Genomic DNA, 23,916 nt, shown 5'->3' on the forward strand with positions numbered 1-23,916 from the left:
AACTTGGCACCAAAATATCACGATGAATTGAAAACATTGACTACAAAAATACCTTGGATAATCCAGAATGTTGGATAAGTGAGACTCTATTATTTACATCACTTTTACCCCGCCCTTCTCACTCGGAGGGACTCAGGTTGGCTTACAACAGTCGGCAATTATATTGCCCAAAATACATTCAATAAAACAGTAACTGAATTCATAAACAATAAAACAGTACCGCATTAATTAAAACTCTAATTAAAATCTGTTAAACCATGACTCTACTGTAATAATAAAACTTTATTTGTATTCTGCCCTATCTCCCCGAGGGGACTCAGGGCGGATTCCAACATAAAATAGCAAACATTCAATGCCTCCATAAACAAACAAATACCAGAGAAACCCCACATATAAAAATAACATTAAAACCTCACATAAATTTAAAATCTAACATCAATAAATTAAACTATGTGTAGTCAAACAAAATTATATACAAATTATATAGAAATCCAAACAAGCATTCACATTAGTTTACAACAGCCAACTACTGTGTTTCCCAGAAAATAAGACAGTGTCTTATATTAATTTTTGCTCCCAAAGATGCACTAGGTCTTATTTTCAGGGGATGTCTTATTTTTCCATGAAGAAGAATATACATTTATTGTTGAACAAAAAAATGAACATTTATTATATATTATTTATTTATTACAATATTTATATCCCGCCTTTCTCACCCAACAGGGGACTCAGGGCGGGTTACAATAAAACGCATATATAAAAAATTATACAGTATAATATAAATCAGTTAAAAAATTATAACTGATAAAAACACATTATAAAATGTACAGTGTAGATATGTGAGATTAGATTACACATTATAAGATAAAACACATTATAAAATATAGGTAGACGTGTCCATATACTGTACAGTAGTTCTCATCACAAACCAGCATAACCAGACAAAACTTTTGCTAGGTCTTACTTTCGGGGGAGGCCTTATATTTAGCAATTCAGCAAAACCTCTACTAGGTCTTATTTTCTGGGGATGTCTTATTTTAGGGGAAACTGGGTAGGTGCCATCACAGAAGGATGCAAAAGAAAGAGATTCCACCTAGACATTAGGAAAAACTTCCTGGTGGTTTTTTAAGCAGAGGCTGGATGGCCATCTGTTCAGAGGGCTTGGATTGTGTCTTCCTGAACATCACAATGGGATTAAGTGGATGACCTTTGGGGATCCCTTCCAACTATAGGATTCGGAGTCCGTTAGAGTTTTTAAAGCAGAGGCTGGATGGCTATCTGTTGGGAGGTTTTAGATTATGTGCAAATACAAGGTTGTCCTGTTAATATAGACCAGTGGTTGCTAAACTTATGTGGCCTACCGCCCCCTTTCCAGAAAAAAATATTACTCAGTGCCCTGGAAATTATTTTTTAAAATTTTTTAATAACAATTAAACAGAAAAATATATGTACCTGTGTCCATCACTTCTCCCCTGGATTGCTGCAGCGCCCACCAGGGGGCAGTAGCTCCCACTTTGGGAATCACTGCTATCCTATAGTAATGCAGGATAGAATAATAATTACAAACTGATCATCTATATATATAAAAGAGTGATGGCATCACGGCGACCCACAAAACAACAAAACTACAGGCCCCCCAACCTCGAAATTTGACAACACAACCCATCATCCACGCCTCTAGGTTGATACAACAAAAAGAAAAGAAAAATAAAGTCCTAATTAGAGAGAGAGAGGAATAATTGCTTTTATCCAATTAATTTAGCCAGTTAAGGCTAAGCTCCTCCAACTTGGTCTCCTAGCAACCCAATAAAAAATAATAAAAAATACTAAAAAAATTAATTAAAAACACTAAAAAATTAATACAATAAAATACTATAATAACAGAAAATAACTAAAAATAATACAAGAAAATAATAAAATATAATAAATAAAAAGATAACTTACAATAAAATTAATAAAAAATACAAATAACATCAAATAAAAATTAAACAACAATTTTTAACCAATACCACCACCACTTTGCCACAGCAATGCGTGGCCGGGCACAGCTAGTTATTTATAATTCAAGAAACGTAGGGAATAAACACATTAGGACTGTTTTACAACCATGTACCAAAGATAATGTTCATGCCCGAATGTTTTCCAAAGTAGCTGATAAGTTCTTCCATAAACTGTGGTCAACACTTTAAATAGATTCAGTTTTGTTCCATGCAAGTAAAAAGGTCTTAGGAATGCGTGACCAGGAAAACAACAAGGGTTCCACTTTAGGAGTCTGTGGCTCTGCTGCAAACACTCACCATGTGTAGTGATCCTACTGACTTCCATATCCAAGCAAAAGTGGGATTTATAAAGCTTCGGAAGATATTACAGTAGAGTCTCACTTATCCAACACTCGCTTATTCAACATTCTGGATCATCCAACGCTTTTTTGTAGTCAATGTTTTCAATACATCATGATATTTTTGTGCCAAGTTCGTAAATACAGTAATTTCTGTTGAAGTGGGAATGATTGTATATAGAGTTGTTTAAATGTAATTGAGTTATAGTGTTGCAATGTAAGCTGGAGATTGCATCATGCACTGTCTGCTGCCCATTATGCAAGTGTGTAAAGAGTTAACTGTGTATTGCATCAGACAGCAGAGGTGGTTATAAATAGCTCCCTGTGTTATCTGTTCTGCCCCCTGCCCTCTGCTCTCTTGTCACGACCCAGCTGCAGAGCACCAATAACCATGCACAGAGACCAGAATCTATCTAATATCTTTATTAAAGGAATATATAAAGTCAATAAAAACAAGTGAAGAATATAGTTCAGAAGTAGACCTTTCAGGAAAGATCAATTATAGTCCAGGAAATCAATGTCCAATATGAGATATTAGAGTCCAAAGTTATAATCCAATAACCGAAACACACACTTTGCCGAGCAAAGTGTGGGGAAATGACAGGGTCCTTTAGTCCAATGGAGCTTGGCAACAAGGCTGGAGAGCAAACTAGATTCTTGGCAAACAAGGCTTGATTCGAGGCAACAAGAAACAAGAAACAAGAACAGGATCCGTGGCAAAATCCGTGGCGAGGTCCGGGGAACAAGGCAGGGCTGGAACAAGAACAAGGTCCTGGAAACAAGGGTCAGGAGTAGCGTAGTCCACACACGATCTCACTCCCGAAGCTGACGAATTGACTCCGCAAGGATCTCCTTGCGGGTAAACACCTATATAGGATCTTGTTTTCCCGCCAAGGAACACTTTCCCTGGGGAACAAGAGGTGAAACCCATACTATGTCCAGATGCATGACTCCTTAAGATTTCCCAAGGGAAACAGGCTTAATCAGCTAATTGTCTGGCAGCGATTCTGGCGCTTCGGCGCTTCGCCTCCCTAGCGCCTCTATCTCGATTATAATTATCCCAGCGAGAGAACAGGGGAGATTTCTGCCCAAGGCTTGTTTGGCTGACTTCTTGTGGGCAAACATCTTGTAGGTGCAAGGGCTCCAATTCTGGCTGAAACGGTGGGAAACCCAAGTTTTCCTCTTCATCTGCCACAATAGTACTAGGAACGGGACTACATGGCCCATGAGTCATCACATCTCTGCTCTCTGTGCTCTGTCTGTACATATCGTCTTGTGAGTTTTCTGTTTGTTAGTAAACCTTTTGTAGATAGCCAAACAGGCTTCAGCCTCTTTATTGGTGCCAGTAATTCTTCGTTGATCTTCCACTGCATGTGTGTTTATCCAAACCGCGCGCTCTGACAATTTCTACATAGCATTACTGCATATTGAACTACTTTTCCTGTCAAATTTGTGGTATAACATGATGTTTTTGGTGCTTAATTTGTAAAAGCAAACCTAATTTGATGTTTAATACGCTTTTCCTTAATCCCTCCTTATTATCCAACATATTCGCTTATCCAATGTTCTGCTGGCCCGTTTATGTTGGATAAGGGAGGCTCTACTGTATTACGAACAAATGAAGAAACCTTTGAAAGAAACCTGAAGAAGGGATACTTCTCCTGAAACAAGGATTAGAAACACCCGTGAACCCTTGTTGTTTTCCTGATCACGCATTCCTAAGACTTTGAGGTCTCTCCCCCATTCCTAACTATGAGTCGTTTGTAAGTCAGATATCTGTAACTTAAAAGACTGCCTGTACTTTTTAACACAGCAGGATATCTGAGTATTTGCTGCCACCTCCTGACTGAATGTAAAAAGTAAAGGTAAACCTGGCTGAGGAGCCACTGATGGTACAGTGTGTTGCTGAGCTTGCTGACCAAAAGGTTGGTGGTTCAAATCCGAGGAGCGGGATGAGCTCCTGCTGTTAGCCCCAGCTTCTGCCAACCTAGCAGTTCGAAAACATGCCAATGTGAATAGATCAATAGGTACCTTTCCAGTGGGATTGTAATGGTGCTCCATGCAGTCATGCTGGCCACATGACCTTGGAGGTGTCTACGGACAACGCCGGCTCTTCGGCTTAGCAATGGAGATGAGCATCAACCCCAGAGTCGGACATGACCGGACTTAACGTCAGGGAAAAACCTTTACCTTACTAATCCTGTCTGAATGTATGAAATGAAAATTCACATTGTGTTACCCTATTTATTTGAATCTACAAGGGTGGGATGAAAAGTAATGCCTCCACCTTAATTACTTGGGTCTGGAATGGGAATATTTTAATAAATCAAACGCAGAAATAATCCTTAGAATGTGCTCTTTAACGACCACTATTCACTTTCCCACATCATCACCAGACAACTGGATACATTTCTGCCAACGATGAACACGTTTTCTGAAGCCATCACGGAAGAAGTCGACACTCTGTTTCCGCAACCAGCGTCTCACAATCCCCATCATGCATAGATCTTCCGATAGCCAAGCAAAGCAATAATGCGACCCACACGTTCTTGTGAAATGCCGATTATGCTTGAAATTTCTCTCTGAGTGATACGATGATTGTCCTGAATCAATCTGTCCATGTTTTGCTTGTGAAACTCAGCGGTTGCTGTCACAGGACGTCCAACTCTTTGTTTGTCACGCAAGTCAGATGTTCCCACCTCAACATCTTTAAACTTACTCGCCCAACAATGCACAGGACTCACATCAACACAATCCCCATAAAGATCTTGCATTCTCTGATGAATCTCCTTTCGGGTGACACCTTTTGCTGTCAAGAATTCAGTGACTGCACGTTGCTTAAGTCGCATTGACTGACCGTCTGCGCAGGGTTCCATACTTCACACTTGAACAACACAACCGTTCAATGCTAAGGCTTCCTGCCAAATGGAACAAACTGTAGAGGAGAGTCTCCTGAACAAGCCAGGACCTGCCGCAGACCAGGACTGCCATCTGTTCAGGAGTTACGAAGGTGGAGGCATTACTTTCCATTCAACTCTCGTAATGGTTGCCCCTTTTTTTGGCTAAAAGACCTTCCCAAAATTAGATTTGTGTAATATGGTAATCTTGGCGTTAGAATCAGATGCAAGCGATCTGAAGAACATGAAGGAACAAAAACTGAAGAGTGCCAAAATAAAGAATAACCTGATTAAAAAATATTGGCTGGACACAAGAAAAAATTATTATTATTGACACAAAGACATAGTATGAAACAGCAAACAAGATAGATATGCTGGATTTCATATCACAAAATCACAAGTCGAACACTTCCCAAGTGTCTAGGACTCTGTGATGTATTTTCGGATGATGTGCGCAGATCCCAGTAGGGTGGCCTTTTGCAGCTGGCAGATCGTGATTTTGTCAATGTCTATTGTTTCCAAATGCCGGCTGAGATCTTTTGGCACGGCACCCAGTGTGCCCATCACCACCGGGACCACCTGCACTGCTTTCTGCCAGAGTCTTTGAAGTTCAATCTTGAGGTCCTGATAGCGGCTGAGTTATATTATTATTATTATTATTATTATTATTATTATTATTATTATTATTATTATATTACAGTAGAGTCTCACTTATGCAAGCCTCACTTATCCAAGCCTCTGGATTATCCAAGACATTTTTATAGTCAATGTTTTCAATATATCATGATATTTTGGTGCTAAATTCGTAAATGCAGTAATTACAACTTAAGATTGCTGCGTATTAAACTACTTTTTCTGTCAAATTTGTTGTTAAACATGATGTTTTGGTGCTTGATTTGTAAAATCATAACCTAATTTGACATTTAAAAGGCTTTTCCTTAATCCCTCCTTATTATCCAAGATATTTGCTTATCCAAGGTTCTGCCAGCCCATTTATGTTGGATAAGTGAGACTTTACTGTATTTACGAATTTAGCACCAAAACATGGTATTGTATTGAAAACGTTGACTACAAAAACACTGACTACTAAAAGGCAGACTATGTCGGATAATCCAGAAGGTTGGATAAGCGAAGTGTGGATAAGTGAGACTCTGCTGTATATGGTGCACCTTATCCAGTCTACTTTTACAACCTCTCCGTTTTAATCCATGTATTTATTAGTTCTTGTCATTTGTTTTTATTGGCTAATGTTTAAATTTTTATAATTGTGCATTTTATAATGTCTTTTGTCTATTGTTGTGTTTTATATTGCTATTGTTTTTATTCGGGCTTGGCCCCATGTAAGCCTCCCTGAGTCCCCTTTTGGGAGATAGAGGCGGGGTATAAAAATAAAGTTATTATTATTATTATTATTATTATTATTATTATTTTATTATGACATAGCAAACAAAATAGATATGCTGGATTTCGTATCACAAAATCACAAGTCGAACACTTCCCAAGTGTCTAGGACTGTGTGATGTATTTTCGGATGATGCGCGCAGATCCCAGTAGGGTGGCCTTTTGCAGTTGGCAGATCAATGCCTATTGTTTTCAAGTGCCAGCTGAGATCTTTTGGCATGACACCCAATGTGCCCATCACCACCGGGACCACCTGCACTGGTTTCTGCCAGAGTCTTTGAAGTTCAATCTTGAGGTCCTGATAGCGGCTGAGTTATATTATTATTTCTGACACAACGACGTTGTATGACACAGCAAACAAGATAGATATGCTGGATTTCGTTTCACAAAACCACAAGTCGAACACTTCCCAAGTGTCTAGGACTGTGTGATGTATTTTCGGATGATGCGTGCAGATCCCAGTAGGGTGGCCTTTTGTAGTTGGCAGATCGTAATTTTGTCAATGTCTATTGTTTCCAAATGCCAGCTGAGATCTTTTGGCACGGCACCCAGTGTGCCCATCACCACCGGGACCACCTGCACTGGTTTCTGCCAGAGTCTTTGAAGTTCAATCTTGAGGTCCTGATAGCGGCTGAGTTTTTCCTGTTGTTTTTCGTCAATGCGACAGTCCCCTGGGATGGCAACATCAATGATCCAAACCTTTTTCCTTTCCACAACTGTGATGTCTGGTGTGTTGTGTTCCAGAACTTTGTCAGTCTGGATTCGGAAGTCCCACAGTATATTTGCGTACTCATTTTCCAATACTTTTGCAGGTTTGTGATCCCACCAGTTCTTTACTGCAGGGAGGTGGCACTTGAGGCATAAGTTCCAGTGAATCATTTGGGCCACATGGTTGTGCCTCTGTTTGTAGTCTGTCTGTGCAATTTTCTTACAGCAGCTGAGGATATGATCAATGGTTTCATCGGTTTCCTTGCACAGTCTGCATTTTGGGTCATCAGCTGATTTTTCGATCTTGGCCTTAATTGCTTTTGTCCTGATGGCTTGCTCCTGGGCTGCAAGGATCAGGCCTTCTGTCTCCTTCTTCAGGGTCCCATTCATGAGCCAGAGCCAGGTCTTCTATTATTATTATTATTATTATTATTATTATTATTATTATTATTAATTGCCTTTGTTCTGATGGCTTGCTCCTGGGCTGCAAGGATCAGGCCTTCTGTGTCCTTCTTCAGGGTCCCATTCGTGAGCCGGAGCCAGGTCTTCTCCTTATCAGCTTTTCCTTCAATTTTGTCAAGGAACTTTCCATGCAGTGTTTTGTTGTGCCAGCTGTCAGCTCTAGTTTGTAGTGCGGTTTTCTTGTACTGGTTTTTTGTCTACTGTGCTTTGAGGAGTTTCTGATTTTTGACTTCAATCAAAGCAGGTTCTTCGCTTTGCTTGACATATTCTGCCAGGGCATGTTCTTCTTCTTTGACTGCTTGTTTTACTTGTAAGAGTCCTCTGCCCCCTGATCTTCTAGGCAGATATATTATTATTATTATTATTGTTGTTGTTGTTATTATTATTATTATTATTATTATTATTATTATTATTATTATTATTATTATTATTATTATTATTATTATTATTATTATTATTATTATTATATTACTTCTATCTCTTTAAAGCAGCTTAGGTCTTTCCGCCCATAGTGAAGATGGCGCCGCGGGCCTCGCTCCCTTCCCTTTCTTTGTGCGCCTGCGCAATCTCCCTCCTTCGCTCTGACGCCACGTGGCTCTCCGGAGAGCCCTCACCCAAGATGGCCGGCGAGACTTCACTGGTGGGGGATGCTGTTGTGGGAAGTGGGGGAAGAGGAGGGATGCAGTGAGTGAAAGTGAAAGTTGGGCGCTGGGGAGGGGGCAGCAGGAGGGGAGGGGGCTCCAGGGGTAGGTTTAGCCTATTATATTCAGGGGTTAGGGGTTATATTGAGCCACCCTTATTTGAGGCCTGGGACCCCACCCCCCCTAAGAAGGCGAGGCTTCCAAACTCTGAGGTTTCCCTTTGGAAAGAGGGTTCAGACCCCTTCTTGATTGTAATGGAGCACTGATATCCTCCTTTCCCTATGTTTTCAAGCCCCCTCCCTTTAATTTCCTGCTTACTTAGATACCAGTCTCCCCCATTATTTTATTGTTCAAATCCCATTTTCACTTCCTTTCAAATCCCCCCCTTTTCCCTCTCTATTTTAGGGCTTTTCTTCTCCTTTAACTCCCCCCTTCCCCAGTCTACATTCTTCCTAATATGTATTGACCTCAAACCTTTGAGCCCCCTTTATTTTAGGTCTGCCCACCCCCCAAAATGTGATCCCTTCCTCACTTTAAATGCAGACTCTGCTTACATTTTGAAACAACCCCATTCTTAGTAGATTTCAATTCCATTTCGGTGTATCTTATTGTTGTTGTTATTTCTTTTAAATCTCCCCCCCCCCCTTTTTTTTTTTTTTTTGCTTGTTTCTGCTGCTTATTTTCACCCCAGGATTGTATCAAGCCCAATAGTCTGTGCATTTCTTTTCATGTTTATAAGCAGTGACCAGACTTTTTCTATAATCGATTAATTAGCCTTCTGAGAATTATCTGCCCCACCTGAAACTGACAAGCCACACTTATTGCCCGACAGCGATACCTAAATTGGTTTAAATCATTCTTCTTTCAGCGTTTTCTTTTCAGTTTAAATTCTGTATGTCCTGCAACAGCTCTTGAACGTGAGTACTTAACATAATAATAACTTCCTGAGAGTCAAAGAAACCTGCTCTTTTTCTTCTTTAAAGAAATCATAACTTTGTAAATTCGATGATACATATAACATTCTATATATAACCAAGGAGATTGAAACCCACTTGGTGGTTCGTTTGATAAATTTTAATGATATTCTAACTACTGTTTCCACAGTGTAGTGTCAGGGCCATAAGGTAGTCAGTGGCTTGTTTTGCTGCCTCTCGTTCTGTAACTTTGAAAGACAAGCAATAGCATGTTTTTCTGCTTCAAGACTTCTCCAAATTCTTCAAAGAATTCATTTTTTGTGTCTATGTAGAGTATCAATAACTTTAGTCAGGATAAGAGGCAGCCTGTCTGTAATTGTAATATATTCAAAGGCTTCCTTAGACTTGTCCGTGAGCAAAGACAGCAGTGAAGACGCCTCTGTTTTCACCCCAAAGTCATTGTCATCATCCCCCCACACACCTTTTTTTGCAGGAAATAAAAAATTCCTAAGTTTCCTTTCCTGAATAATATATTGACCTCCAACCTCTGAATCCCCCTTTTGGGAAAAAAACAATTTTGGTACATTTGGACCCCATATTTTCATTTACAAGCCCTATAAAGCATTCCATTTGATACCTTGGCCCTTTGCAGGAAACAAAAATTTCCTAAGTTTCTTTTCCTGAATGATATATTGACCTCCAACCTCTGAACCCCTCCTTTTGGGGGAAAAAAAACCCAATTTTGGTACATTTGAACCCTCTATTTTCATTTATAAACCCTTTAAAGCATTCAATTTGATTCCTTGGCCTTTAAGAAACCTCCTCGCCCCCCCCCCCCCCCCAGTTGTGAAACCCAATTTTGAAATCCCCATTCTTACTCATTTGAAGCACCCACTGTTTACATCTTTACCTTTTGCTGTCTTTTCTGGTAATTTTTTTACTCTAAAGTCTCCCCTTTTTTGCAGGAAAAAGAAATCATCCTAAATTTCTTTTCTTGTATGATATATTGACCTCCAATCTCTGAACCCCCTTTTCTTTTAGGTCTGCTGCCTCCCCCAATTTGATTTCTCCATAGCTTTGAATAGACTCCGCCAAATTTCGGAGGGAAAAAACCCCAAATTGCTAAATCGAACCCCCTTATTTCCATTTCCAAACTTTATAAAGCATTTGATTGGATTCCTTGGCCCCCAGAAAGGTTTGAATGCGGACTCTCCCAAATTTTGACCTCCCACCCCTCATTTTTGGTGAATTTGAACCCCCTTATTTCCATTTCCATACCATATAAAGCATTCAGTTTGATTCCTTGGCCTCTAGGAAGCCTTGACTGCAGATTCCCCCCCCCCCCCACACACACACAATTTTGAAATATCGATTCTGATTTGTTTACAGAAACACCCACTATTTACATCTCCCACTAAATCCTTTTGTTTTCCTGTCTAGTGCTTCTGCCCTGCCAATATCTGCCACTCTCCTGGTTTAAGGCCATAACCCTTTCCAAAAGCGGGGTCCCTTGAGGGGGAGGGAGACCCCCCGCTGTGCTTTCCTGAGGGTCAGAGAAAGGGGAACCAGGTTGTTGCTGCTTCTTTCGGTGGGTGGGATTCGGACGCAAGGCTCGGCCATGGCCTCCCGTCTGGAGAAGTTGGCCAATGTGGTCCTCCGGGTGCCCAGCATCGTCCTGCTGGACCTGCTCTACCGCTGGGACGTCCAGGCCTTTGCCGAGGGGCTGCGCCCCAATGCCCAGCATCTTTACCTGCAGAGACATCACCTGTGGAATATCTACTACGCAGGTAAGCTCGGATCTGCGATATATATGATCAGTGTACCGAGCATGGGCTGTTAGGAATTGTGGGAGTTGAAGTCCAAAACACCTGGAGGGCCAGAGTTTGCCTATGCCTGATCTACAGTTTAGAACAAATGCAGTTTGGCCCCATATGTTATTGCTATGGAATCCTAGGACTTGTAACTTGGAGAGGTATAAGCTCTCTTGGTCAGAGAAGGCTTAAAGGCCTTGCAGAACTACAACTTCCAGGTTCTGCACTACCTTCAAGCCTGACATGTATTTTTAAAATCTGTATCAGGGTGTAAAAATACATGTATCATGGGATTGTCGTGTATTTATTTCTGGTTTGTAGAAGGCATCAAAACATGTGGGGATCACTTATTTCACTGATTGAATTGTATGGTTCCATTGTTTTCCCACTCTCTGTGCATCTGCACTGTAGAATTAATGCAGTTTAACACCAATTGAAGTGCTATGTTTCAGTGTTATGGGATCCTGGGAACTGTAGTTTTACAAGGCTTTTAGTCTTCTCTGCCAAAGAGGACTGATGCCTCGCCAAACTACAAACCCCAGGATTCCACAGCAATGAACCAGAGGCAGTTAAAGTGATGCCAATCTGCATTAAATCTATAGTGTAGAATCAGAGCTGAAAACAGTTTATCACTCTTTGGACAATCATTCCCATAATCCCACAACAAATTTGCTGATTTGGGGATGCTGGGAGCTGTAGTCCAAAAGGTCACTAGTACAGGTTGAGTATCTCTTAACCAAAATGCCTGGACTGCGCTTTGTTTCAAGCACACAATTCTTTAAAACATTGTATACAGGAACCTTCAGGCTATGTGTAAAAGATATGCATCAAACATAAACGAATGTCATGTTCAGGCTTGGGTCTCATCTCCAAATTATCTCATTATGTACATACTGTATATGCAAATGCATATGTGTACATACTATTCCGAAACACATCTGGCCCCAAGCATATCGGATAAGGGATAGCCAACCTATAATAAGTTTTGTTAGAATGAGAGGAGAATGTATTATTTCTCCAGTCGTCCTTCACCCTCCTCCTCATGCTGATGCTGCCAAAAGATATAACCTTCCAACCAGAGTGGATGAAGAGGAAAAGAGACACACAAAAAAACTTTGTGAAACTTTGTAAAACTTTATGAACGGAGCTGAGCACAAGAATTAATGCTGATGCTGCCAAAAGAAACAGGCTTCCAGTCATAGAGTAGGAGGAGGAAGAAGAAAAGACACACAGAAACCCTTTGTAAAACTTTGTGAAACTTTTATTAGTGGAGCTGAACACAACAATTGATGACCAAGACTCATGGAGAACTCTTACATATGGGGAGGCTATAAGTCAGCACCAACTTGCTGGCACACAATTGGTGTAGAGGCCATGTACGAATCTGAACTGGCTTCTCTAGTCAATGAAACAGACTAGTGTCAACGTGCTTCCTCTTTCTTTTTCCTCCACCTTTAGGCCATGTGGTTTGTGTGGTGGTCCTGCTCCTTCCTGTCCGGTCCCTTGTGAAAATGTACCTCTACCTCCTGACCGTCCTGCTGCTTTACGTGGGTCACCAGACCGCCTGGTAAGGGGCTGGACACTTATTTATTTATTTATTACATTTATATCCCGCCCTTCTCACCCCAAAGGGGACTCAGAGCGGCTTACAAATGATATGGACATACAATACATTATATTATTAGCACATCACAATATTAGCATTATATGTCAAGGACAGAACGCCACAAGATTCAAAGTAACAGAGTTTATTAGATTACAGAACTCAAAAATGCCCGTAAAACACAAGGGCCAGGTAATTTTTGCCTTTAGGAGCAAAAAAGGGACAAAAGTAATGTTCAAAAGATAAACCGGATTAAACCGGAGTTTAATCCGGGTAAAAACAAACTGCTTTCTTCAGCCTGGGTATAAACAAAACGAAAGGCAAGGAACAAAAGATACAAAGAATGCAACTAATTGGCAGCAGATTCCTCTCTGCTGCCAACACTGAGTTTAGAGTAACTTGCGTCGCTCCCACACACACAGCAGACAGGATTCCAACACGAACAAATCAGCCAGGGATTTTAGCAGTAGAGTAGACCAGTTCCGTTCCGTAGATCAAAGCCAGAAGCAGACGTTTGTAGTTTTTCCAAGTCCAAGAAGGGGGGAAGACAAGCCGTGGTCAGTTCAGTCCGAGTTCTCAAAGCAGGAGATGGCGTCCGTCAAGAAGACGACGGAAGGTCAAGCTAATAAGAGTAAGCACAGGTTTGCACAAACAAATGCCCACACAATCCCTCCCGCCGTCTGACCCTGGATTCCAATCAACTTACGTCTCAGCACAGGAAAGTACACAAGTCTTCAGGGAAGCGTCCCACACACACACACGAATCCCAAGCGTTTGCCCAGATTACCTTGCCCGACGCAATTTGCAATTGCTCCCAAGCCCCATTTTATGCCAGTTACAAATCTTCATCACTGTCAGCTGTCCTCCTTAACCCGGGCGTTTCCTCATCACTTTCCTCGTCAGAGCTGGAACACCTCTGACTACGCCCAACAGCATCTCCAGCTGTGGATCCCGTCCCATCCCTCCAGCTACGCCATGGGTCTAATCCTGAAGGTCCCCATTCATCTTCTGCCCCATCATGGCCAGTGGCCCCCAATTCCTCCCTTACCCGAGTCCAATCCATCTCATCCTCCTCTGAGCTAACCAGCCCTTCCTCCATTCTCTCCGTGAACCCTTCGAAAGACTCTTCGTCAGAGGGTGCTGCAAATATGTCTCGCAGTCTTTTTCTCTCTCGCTCCTCGAGAGTATCCGACTCTCGAGGAGTCTTACGCCCACGCCTGTCAGAAACAGAGCCACGAGGCTCAATCATAACACTATCCCCTCTCACAAAGGCCTCCTCCCCCGATGGCGGAGAAGTGGCAGTGATACCCTCCGCTATAGCACCACGACGACTAGAGGTATCAAGTTTCAACAGCGAACGATGAAAGACTGGATGGACCTTTAAACTAGACGGTAAACGCAAACGAAACGCAACAGAAGAAATCTTTTTAACGATAGGAAAGGGACCCAAATACCGAGGCGCAAACTTTCCCCCAGCCTGTTTAATATGTTTGGAAGATAACCACACCAAATCCCCTTCTTCCAACTCCTCCCCTGCCTGCCTGTGGCGGTCAGCCTGAGTCTTCTGCGTTGCCTTAGCTTCCAACAGTAAGCGACGGGCAACATCATGCAATGCAGCCATTTCCGTAGAGCGGTACACAGGGTCCGAAGAGACCACATTGGTCGACGGCGCCACACCTCCCCGTGGGTGAAAGCCATAAGTAAGCTCAAACGGCGTATGCTGACTAGACGTGTGCACCGCATTGTTGTAAGCAAATTCCGCCACCGGTAACCACTTCACCCAAGCCGTGGGTTGATCTAAACAAAAACAACGCAAATACTGCTCTAAGAGCCCATTAACCCGTTCCGACTGTCCATCCGTTTGCGGATGGAAGGCGGACGACACGTTTAACTTAGTCCCCAAGCACTCATGGAAGTGTTTCCAAAAGCGTGACACAAATTGCGGAGCCCTATCGGAAATAATCACCTCGGGTGCTCCGTGCAAGCGATAGATGTGCTTTGTAAATAGTAAGGCCAACGTAGGGGCCGCCGGAATGGTTGAACAAGGAATAAAATGAGCCAGTTTACTAAATAAATCCACCACCACCCAAATACAAGTATAACCCCCAGACTTAGGCAAATCTGAAATGAAATCCATGGAAATGATTTGCCATGGCCTCTCCGGAACAGGTAAAGACGACAACAACCCTCTAGGGCGCCCAACAGGCGTCTTACTTTGCTGGCAAACGGCGCAGCTGTCACAAAAGCGCAGAATGTCTTGCCGCATCTTTGGCCACCAGTAGCTCCTGGTGATAAGCTGTACGGTCTTGAACCTGCCAAAGTGCCCAGCCATGGGTTCGTCATGGTGGGCTCTAATCACCTCCAACCTGAGGGCCCCCACTGGTACGTAAACCTGCCCCCTACGCACCAATACCCCGTCTTGATCTTGGAGATGCGGCAGTATGGTACGGTTACCTGCTGAGAGCAACATCAGTTGCTCCTGAGTCCACACATCATCTTTCTGAGCCTCAAGGATCTGGTCATGTAACCCGAGCTCATTATCTACAACACACAGCGAGGCAGTAGGCAAGATGGTCTGACATACTACCTGCTCATTGGTCTTAAATTCTGGCTTGCGGGATAAAGCATCGGCCCGCAAGTTTGCCTTCCCCTCCACGAACTGCACCTTGAAGTTAAACCTGGAGAAAAACAAAGCCCAGCGAATTTGACGCTGGTTTAACTTCTTTGCTGTTTGCAAGTGCTCTAAGTTCTTATGATCAGACCTGACCACGATCTGGTGCCGTGCCCCTTCAAGCCAGTGCCGCCACACCTCAAACGCCACCTTAATCGCCAACAACTCCTTCTCCCATATGGTATAGTTCTGCTCGAAGGGTGTTAGTTGCCGCGAGTAAAATCCACAGGGACGCAAGGTCCCTGAGGAATCCTTCTGAGACAATACAGCCCCCAACGCGTAGCTAGAAGCGTCCGCTTCTACCACGAACGGTTTGTCAACATCAGGATGGGTTAGTATGTTGTCCGATTGAAAACTAGACTTAAGTTGTAGAAATGCCTCGTGAGCTTCCCGCCCCCACACAAATGGCTGTTTCTTGCGCAGAAGCTGCGTCAAAGGTACCGTGAGCTTTGCAAAATTCGGAATAAACTCCCGGTAGTAATTAGCGAAACCTAAGAACCTTTGTACATCCTTCTTAGTCTTCAGCTCCTGCCATGAGTTGACGGCGTCAACCTTATGTGGGTCCATTTTAAGTTCCCTACCTGACACTACATGACCTAGGAACTCCACTTCAGGCACATGAAAGACGCACTTGGAAGCCTTGGCGAAAAGCCCATTAGCCCGCAGTCGGTGCAGAACCTGCTTAACATGTTGACGATGTTCTTTCTCGTCCTTAGAAAAAATCAAGATATCATCCAAATAAATCACTAAAAATTGGTCAATTAGGTCCCTGAACACATCGTTCATGAACCTCTGGAAGACCGCAGGAGCATTACAAAGCCCAAAAGGCATGACTCGGAACTCGTGGCATCCGAAACACGTGTTAAATGCCGTCTTCCATTCATCCCCTTCCCGTATACGGATTAAGTTATAGGCCCCCCGCAGGTCAAGCTTGGTAAAGACCTTAGCCCCTTGCACCCTTGATAACAGTTCCGAGATTAAAGGGAGCGGGTACCTATCCCGAATGGTGTATTTGTTTAGGATCCGATAGTCGCAGACCAGCCTAAGTTCCCCAGTCTTTTTGGCTACAAAGAATACTGGTGCCGCAGTTGGAGAACTAGATGGGCGAATAAACCCCTTGGCTAAATTTTCATCTAGAAACTCCCGCAAAGCTTGCCTTTCCGGTACAGTCAAGGCATACAGCCTCCCTGCTGGCAGTTTCGCACCTTCTGCCAACTTGATGGCGCAATCATATGGCCTGTGCGGTGGTAATTTGTCCGCTTCTTTTTTACAAAATACATCAGAGAACTCCCCATACTCAGCAGGCACTCCCTCCATATCAGAATGAGTAACATTTAGAGTGCAACAATCCTGCCTCTTTAAAATCACTTTACGTGTTGCCCAATCTACTTGTGGGTTTACTACAGCTAGCCAATCCATCCCCAGGATCACATCATATCTAGGCAAGCTCGTAATATCCCACACAAACGTTCCCGTTACTCCCTGCACCTCCCACGTTACTGCCGAGGTTTCCTGGTTAACCACCCCAGTCTCCAGCAGTCTCCCATCTGCTCCTTCCACCCACACGTCGCATGCCTTGCGCACCTTAGGAATGCCATGCTTCTTAGCAAACTCAATATCTACATAAGAGACCGTGGCTCCTGAGTCCAGCAGTGCCAAAGTAGAAACAAGTTCCCTTCCCCCAACAGATAATGTAATGGGTACGAAAACATGCTTCCTCCCCTCAGTTGACTGCTTGAGGAGCCCTAGTGCGTTGGACTCACGTCGCACTAGGGCTGGCCTTTTCCCGAAAGCTGGGAAGGTTTCACATTACAACTTTTGGCAAAATGCCCAGCATTCCCACAGTACAAACACAAGCCCAGCTGCCTCCTACGGCTCTTTTCCTCTGTAGACAGCTTTTTAAAGACCCCAAGCTCCATGGGCTCTTCCCCCATCACCACAGGTGCCCTGGTTACATGCATGGGTGGCGCACACATTGCTTTTGAATGTTTACGAGCCTCGAACCTTGCGTCTAAACGCAGCACCTTAGCTACTAAGGCGTCCCAGCTTTCAGCCGGCTCCAAGCGTGCTAATTCATCCTGGAGCATATCACTTAACCCGGCAGTAAATAAAAGCATGAATGCATTTTCCCCCCAATCCAGCTGGTGGCGATACAGGTTAAACTTATTTAAGTAATCCAAAACAGTCCCCTTTCCCTGTTTCAACCGATACAGAGCCCACCCAGCGTTCTCCGTGCGGAGAGGATCCCCAAAAGTATCAGTTAACAACTTTTTGAAATTATTCAAATTGTCCTTGACTGGGTCATTTCCCAAAATTAAATTAGTGGCCCATTGTCCTGCGGGACCGGTCAACAAACTCAAAATAAAAGCCACTTTGCTAGTGTCTGTAGGAAAAGCATGAGCACTGAGCTGAGAAAAATAAAGCTCCACTTGTGCCAAAAAGGTTGGCAACTTGCACCTGGTTCCGTCAAAGCGTTCAGGAGTCAAAACATGTCCTTTCACGGCATGAGCGGTTTGGCTAACGGTAAAAGCCGTTTGCAATTGGTCTAATTTGACCCTTAACTCATCCATCGTCTTCCTGACGGGTTTATTGCTGCAATAAACCTTTTATGGGCGTCGGGCAATCTGTCAAGGACAGAACGCCACAAGATTCAAAGTAACAGAGTTTATTAGATTACAGAACTCAAAAATGCCCGTAAAACACAAGGGCCAGGTAATTTTTGCCTTTAGGAGCAAAAAAGGGACAAAAGTAATGTTCAAAAGATAAACCGGATTAAACCGGAGTTTAATCCGGGTAAAAACAAACTGCTTTCTTCAGCCTGGGTATAAACAAAACGAAAGGCAAGGAACAAAAGATACAAAGAATGCAACTAATTGGCAGCAGATTCCTCTCTGCTGCCAACACTGAGTTTAGAGTAACTTGCGTCGCTCCCACACACACAGCAGACAGGATTCCAACACGAACAAATCAGCCAGGGATTTTAGCAGTAGAGTAGACCAGTTCCGTTCCGTAGATCAAAGCCAGAAGCAGACGTTTGTAGTTTTTCCAAGTCCAAGAAGGGGGGAAGACAAGCCGTGGTCAGTTCAGTCCGAGTTCTCAAAGCAGGAGATGGCGTCCGTCAAGAAGACGACGGAAGGTCAAGCTAATAAGAGTAAGCACAGGTTTGCACAAACAAATGCCCACACAATCCCTCCCGCCGTCTGACCCTGGATTCCAATCAACTTACGTCTCAGCACAGGAAAGTACACAAGTCTTCAGGGAAGCGTCCCACACACACACACGAATCCCAAGCGTTTGCCCAGATTACCTTGCCCGACGCAATTTGCAATTGCTCCCAAGCCCCATTTTATGCCAGTTACAAATCTTCATCACTGTCAGCTGTCCTCCTTAACCCGGGCGTTTCCTCATCACTTTCCTCGTCAGAGCTGGAACACCTCTGACTACGCCCAACAGCATCTCCAGCTGTGGATCCCGTCCCATCCCTCCAGCTACGCCATGGGTCTAATCCTGAAGGTCCCCATTCATCTTCTGCCCCATCATGGCCAGTGGCCCCCAATTCCTCCCTTACCCGAGTCCAATCCATCTCATCCTCCTCTGAGCTAACCAGCCCTTCCTCCATTCTCTCCGTGAACCCTTCGAAAGACTCTTCGTCAGAGGGTGCTGCAAATATGTCTCGCAGTCTTTTTCTCTCTCGCTCCTCGAGAGTATCCGACTCTCGAGGAGTCTTACGCCCACGCCTGTCAGAAACAGAGCCACGAGGCTCAATCATAACATTATATATGACTATATTGTACTATACCACTATACTGTAATATTATTAGTAATATTACATGTAATATATAATTATTATATTGTATTCTTATTAGTACTATATTTTATTACATTATAATATTATTATCAATATTATATGCATATACAATATACTTATATACTCGAGTATAAGCCTAGTTTTTCAGCCCTTTTTTAAAGACTGAAAAAGCCCCCCTTGGCTTATACTTGGGTGAGGGTCCTGGTTGGCTTATATTTGGGTCTGCTTATCCTCGAGAATATATGGTACATGTACTCTTTTTCTCTATCATTATTGGTATTATTACATTTAGTATTTTTCTCTATTATTGTTGCTACTACAGTAGAGTCTCACTTATCCAAGCCTCGCTTATCCCAGTTTCTGGATTATCCAAGCCATTTTTGTAGTCAATGTTTTCAATACATCGTGATATTTTGGTGCTAAATTTGTAAATACAGTAATTACAACATAACATTACTGCGTATTGAACTGCTTTTTCTGTCAAATTTGTTGTAAAACATGATGTTTTGGTGCTTAATTTGTAAAATCATAACCTAAATTGATGTTTAATAGGCTTTTCCTTAATCCCTCCTTATTATCCAAGATATTCGCTTATCCAAGCTTCTGCCAGCCCGTTTAGCTTGGATAAGTGAGACTCTACTGTATTACATTTATTTTACTCTATTATTATTGTTGTTGTTGTTGTTGTTTGAAACACAATAATAGTCCACAGCAGACACTCTGCTGGCTGTTGTACTGGATCACATGCCGGACACTTCCCAAGTGTCTATGGCTGTGTGATTATTATTATTATATTTATTATTTCACTCTGATCTTATTATTATTATTGCATTGATTATTTTACTCTATTTATTATTACATGTATTATTTTACTCTATTATTATTAAAAGGATACATAAGCACATTTACATTGAAGAAGATGAGAATAATGATTTGATCAGAGTTGGACAGTCTTATCTTAAATTTGAGCTTGATGTAAATATTCAAAAACATTTAACCTACTGATGCCTCAATTAATGTAATTTTATTGGTATCTATTTTTATTTCTAAAATTTACCACCCTCAGCTTATACTGGAGTCAGTGTTTTCCCAGTATTTTATGGTAAAATTAGGTGCCTTGGCTTATATTTGGGTCGGCTTATACTTGAGTATATACAGTAGTGATTATTATCCATTATTGCATATACATACATGCAAACACTTCCCTCAGAGCACTGGACACTTGCAGAACAGGCATCCCAATATAGAAGGGTCTCAGAGGATATGTAGATGATGAGAAGAGCTCACTCCAGAGGTCTTTGCAATAAAAAGGAATGAGTGGTCCTGAGCATCGTGGATCTTCCTTCTCTGGAAGCAGCAGTGGAAGCTCCTTCCTTGGGTGCTTTTAAACAAAAGCTAGATGGCCATCTGTCGGGGTTGTTTTGATTGTGCTTTTCCTTCATGGCAGAAGAGGATTGGACTAGATGGCCCATGTGGTCTCTTCCAACTCTATTATTCTATGATTCTTCGAGGCTGGGTGGGTATCTGTAAGGAGTGCTTTGATGGTATCTTCCTGTATGGTCAAAGCGTTGGATTGAATGGCCCTTGAGGTCTCTTCCGATTTTATGGTCCTATGATTTTATGAATTTAACTAAATGAGATCTGGGTGATGCACCCTATTTCCTCAAATCTAATGCTCACCCTTTTTTGGAAAAATTGCCTTGCCAAAATTCAGGTGCGTGTTAGATTGCGTAATATGGACATCCTAGTGCAAAGCAAAAGGGGAAGCTGCTTCGGGAGTTGCACCTGGAGCTCCTATTTAAGGGATGTTACCTCTAATTTAATGGACATAACTCAATGCTATGCAACCCTAGAATTTGTATTTTGGTGAGGCATAAGCATTCCTCTTTGGCAGAGAAAACTCAAGACCTTGTAAAAGTGAAAGTAGTTTTTGTATTCCAGAAACTGCTACAAACTAGGTTGAATTGGTTGAGACTTCAGGAGATATTCATTGAAAAACTACAGCAAAATGTGTTGCAGGATAGGATGTCCTGCAAATACAAAGTTTTCGCAATTTAATAAACTTTGTCCATGTCTTTATGATAGAACCAATTAGGAAATGACATTTATAACCCAGGAACAAAAAATCATGTTACATGGTGCTATTAATGCTACAGTATTGATGTACTACTTTTGCATTTGGATGGGTAGAAATCATGCAGACCTCCAGGTATTTCTGGACTACAGTTCCCAGCAGACCTAGCCAGCATAGGTTTTATTGATGGATGCTGGGAGTTGTATTTCCGCAACACCTGGAAGGCCACCTAATTTCCAGCCCTGCACAGTATGGACTCTCCTTCTCCCACCTGTTGCTTTTGATTTTTCTCCTGGAAAACCCTGTTGCTGATGTGAAACATTTTCCTTGGCTCCGTTCCCAGGGACTACATCCGTCACGAGATGGAGCACGAATTCTATGGCGCCGTCTACCAGGATCCAGTCGCATTGGGACGCTTCGCGACCGCACTCACAAGTGAGGAAGGGGCAGGGCTATTGGGCCGATGGCGCATTAATGTCTGCTGTGCCTTGGCCTCAGTTACCCATGGGGAAGAAGGTGGATGATGTAAAAGTAATTGCTTTGTAAGGAAGGAAAAGTGAGTTCATATGGAACCAAGCAGGCTGCACTTCAGAGATAGAGCACATACCTTCACACCGAATCCCCCCAGGTTTCGTATATATACAAATTTTATACTATGTTTAATAGTTTTTAACTGATTTTATGTATTGTTGATTGATTGTGCCAATGTTGTAAGCCGCCCTGAGTCCCTTCGGGTGAGAAGGGCGGGATATAAATAATGGAAATAATAATAATAATAATAATAATAATAATAATAATAATAATAATAATAATAATAATAATAATAAATTAAAAAAAAAAAACAGGTACATACGCCAGTGGCCACATGACCTTGGAGGTGTCTACGGACAATGCCAGCTCTTTGGCTTAGAAATGGAGATGAACTCCAACCCCCAGAGTCCTTGGACACGACTAGAATTAATGTCAAGGGGAAAGCTTTACATTTACCTAGGCACATACTATATACCCAGCATTATCTGCGTGTCAAGGGGCCACTGCCTACCTGCTTTCTCCCTTCTCCAGCTCTGAGAAGGCTTGCCTCAAAATGTCTTCATGGCAATGGTGGGCAGGCTCTCTTTCCTTCCTTCCTCCATTTCTCTCATACACCTTCTACCTCTCTTTTCTTACTTTTTTGCCTTCTTCCTTGCTTTCCCTCATACATCTATCTATCTTTCTTTCTTCCCTCCCTCCCTTCCCTCCCCTTGTCTTTTTCCCCTTCCTTTCTCTTCCTTCTTTCCATCCTTTTTTCTTTCTTTCCTCCTTTCTTCCTTGTCCTTCCTTTCTCTTCCCTTCTTTCTCTTCACCTAGCCACAGCCAATCCACTTCACTCCCATTTGACAAAGGGCCACTTCACCTTGCCACAGCCAATCCAATGTGTTTCTTTTATTTCTCTCAGCTCAATTATTTTAAGTTGGGTCTGTGTGCCAGGTTTGGTCCAGATCCACCAAACCATGGAGGAGCCTTTGTGGTACAAACTAACCAACATAATAATAATAATAATAATAATAGTAATAATAATAATAATAATAATAATAATAATAATAATAATAATAATAATAATAATACCTTTGATTACCCGCCTCTCCTGATGGATTGAGGCGGGATACATCACATTAAAAAAACAAATTAACATAAAAATACAATAAATTACCACATTACATAGATAAACACACACATGCACACACATACCCTGTTTCCCCAAAAATAAGATCCCCAAAAAATAAGACCTAGTAGAAGTTTTGTTGAATTGCTAAATATAAGACCTCCCCCGAAAGTAAGACCTAGCAAAGTTTTTGTTTGGAAGCATATCTGCCAAACAGAACACCAGAGCATGCAGGATTGGTAAATGTACATACCAGTTGTACATGGAAATAATGGTAGTAACAAGAAATTCTTGATAGGATTCAGTTTCTCTGGTTATGCTGGTTTGTGATGACAACTACTGTACAGTATAAAATAAATGTTCATTTTTTTGTTCAACAATAAATGTGAATTCTTCTTCATGGAAAAATAAGACATCCCCTGAAAATAAGACATAGAGCATCTTTGGGAGCAAAAATTAATATAAGACACTGTCTTATTTTCGGGGAAACACGGTATATATACACATATTTATTATTTATTTTTTATTTATTTCAATTATTTATACCCCGCCCTTCTCACCCGAGGGGACTCAGGGCGGCTTACAAGTGGCACTTGATGCCGTTACACTGATATACAATAAACTAAAATGATTAAAACAGTTAAAACAATCATAAAATAGTCATAAAATACAATATACAAAGTTTAAAACAATGCAAAGTGCTTATGCCATTCATCCACCAGACGTTATACAAGAGCCGTAATTCAGACCGAGTCGAAGCCAACACATGCTTATTCTTCAAATGCCTGCGTACATAGCCGGGTCTTCAGTTTTTTTCTGAACCCCAAAAGGGATGGGGCCTGCCGAATGTCACTGGGGAGGGAGTTCCACAGCCGGGGAGCCACCACCGAGAAGGCCCTGTCTCTCGTCCCCACCCGCCGTGCCTTATACCAAACACAACTACAGG

General features: G+C 42.3%; 1 protein-coding gene across 2 annotated transcripts in view; it reads left to right on the forward strand.

The window, feature by feature from the left end:
* Window positions 1-8,502: 8,502 nt before the first annotated feature.
* LOC100555826 (RING finger protein 145) overlaps window positions 8,503-23,916 on the forward strand; it is a 32,395-nt gene continuing 16,981 nt past the window's right edge. The window contains exons 1-4 of one of the 2 annotated variants that reach the window (XM_008122837.3): window positions 8,503-9,364; window positions 10,802-11,148; window positions 12,631-12,739; window positions 21,672-21,763. In XM_008122837.3, coding sequence (XP_008121044.2) covers window positions 10,980-11,148; window positions 12,631-12,739; window positions 21,672-21,763 — 370 coding nt within the window. In that variant the 5' untranslated portion in view covers window positions 8,503-9,364; window positions 10,802-10,979. Of the gene's footprint in view, window positions 11,149-12,630; window positions 12,740-21,671; window positions 21,764-23,916 lie in introns of both variants that reach the window. The other variant, XM_062982245.1, reaches the window with a different exon arrangement.

Source organism: Anolis carolinensis, chromosome 5, assembly GCF_035594765.1.
Source record: "Anolis carolinensis isolate JA03-04 chromosome 5, rAnoCar3.1.pri, whole genome shotgun sequence".
Classification (NCBI taxonomy): Eukaryota; Metazoa; Chordata; class Lepidosauria; order Squamata; family Dactyloidae; genus Anolis; species Anolis carolinensis.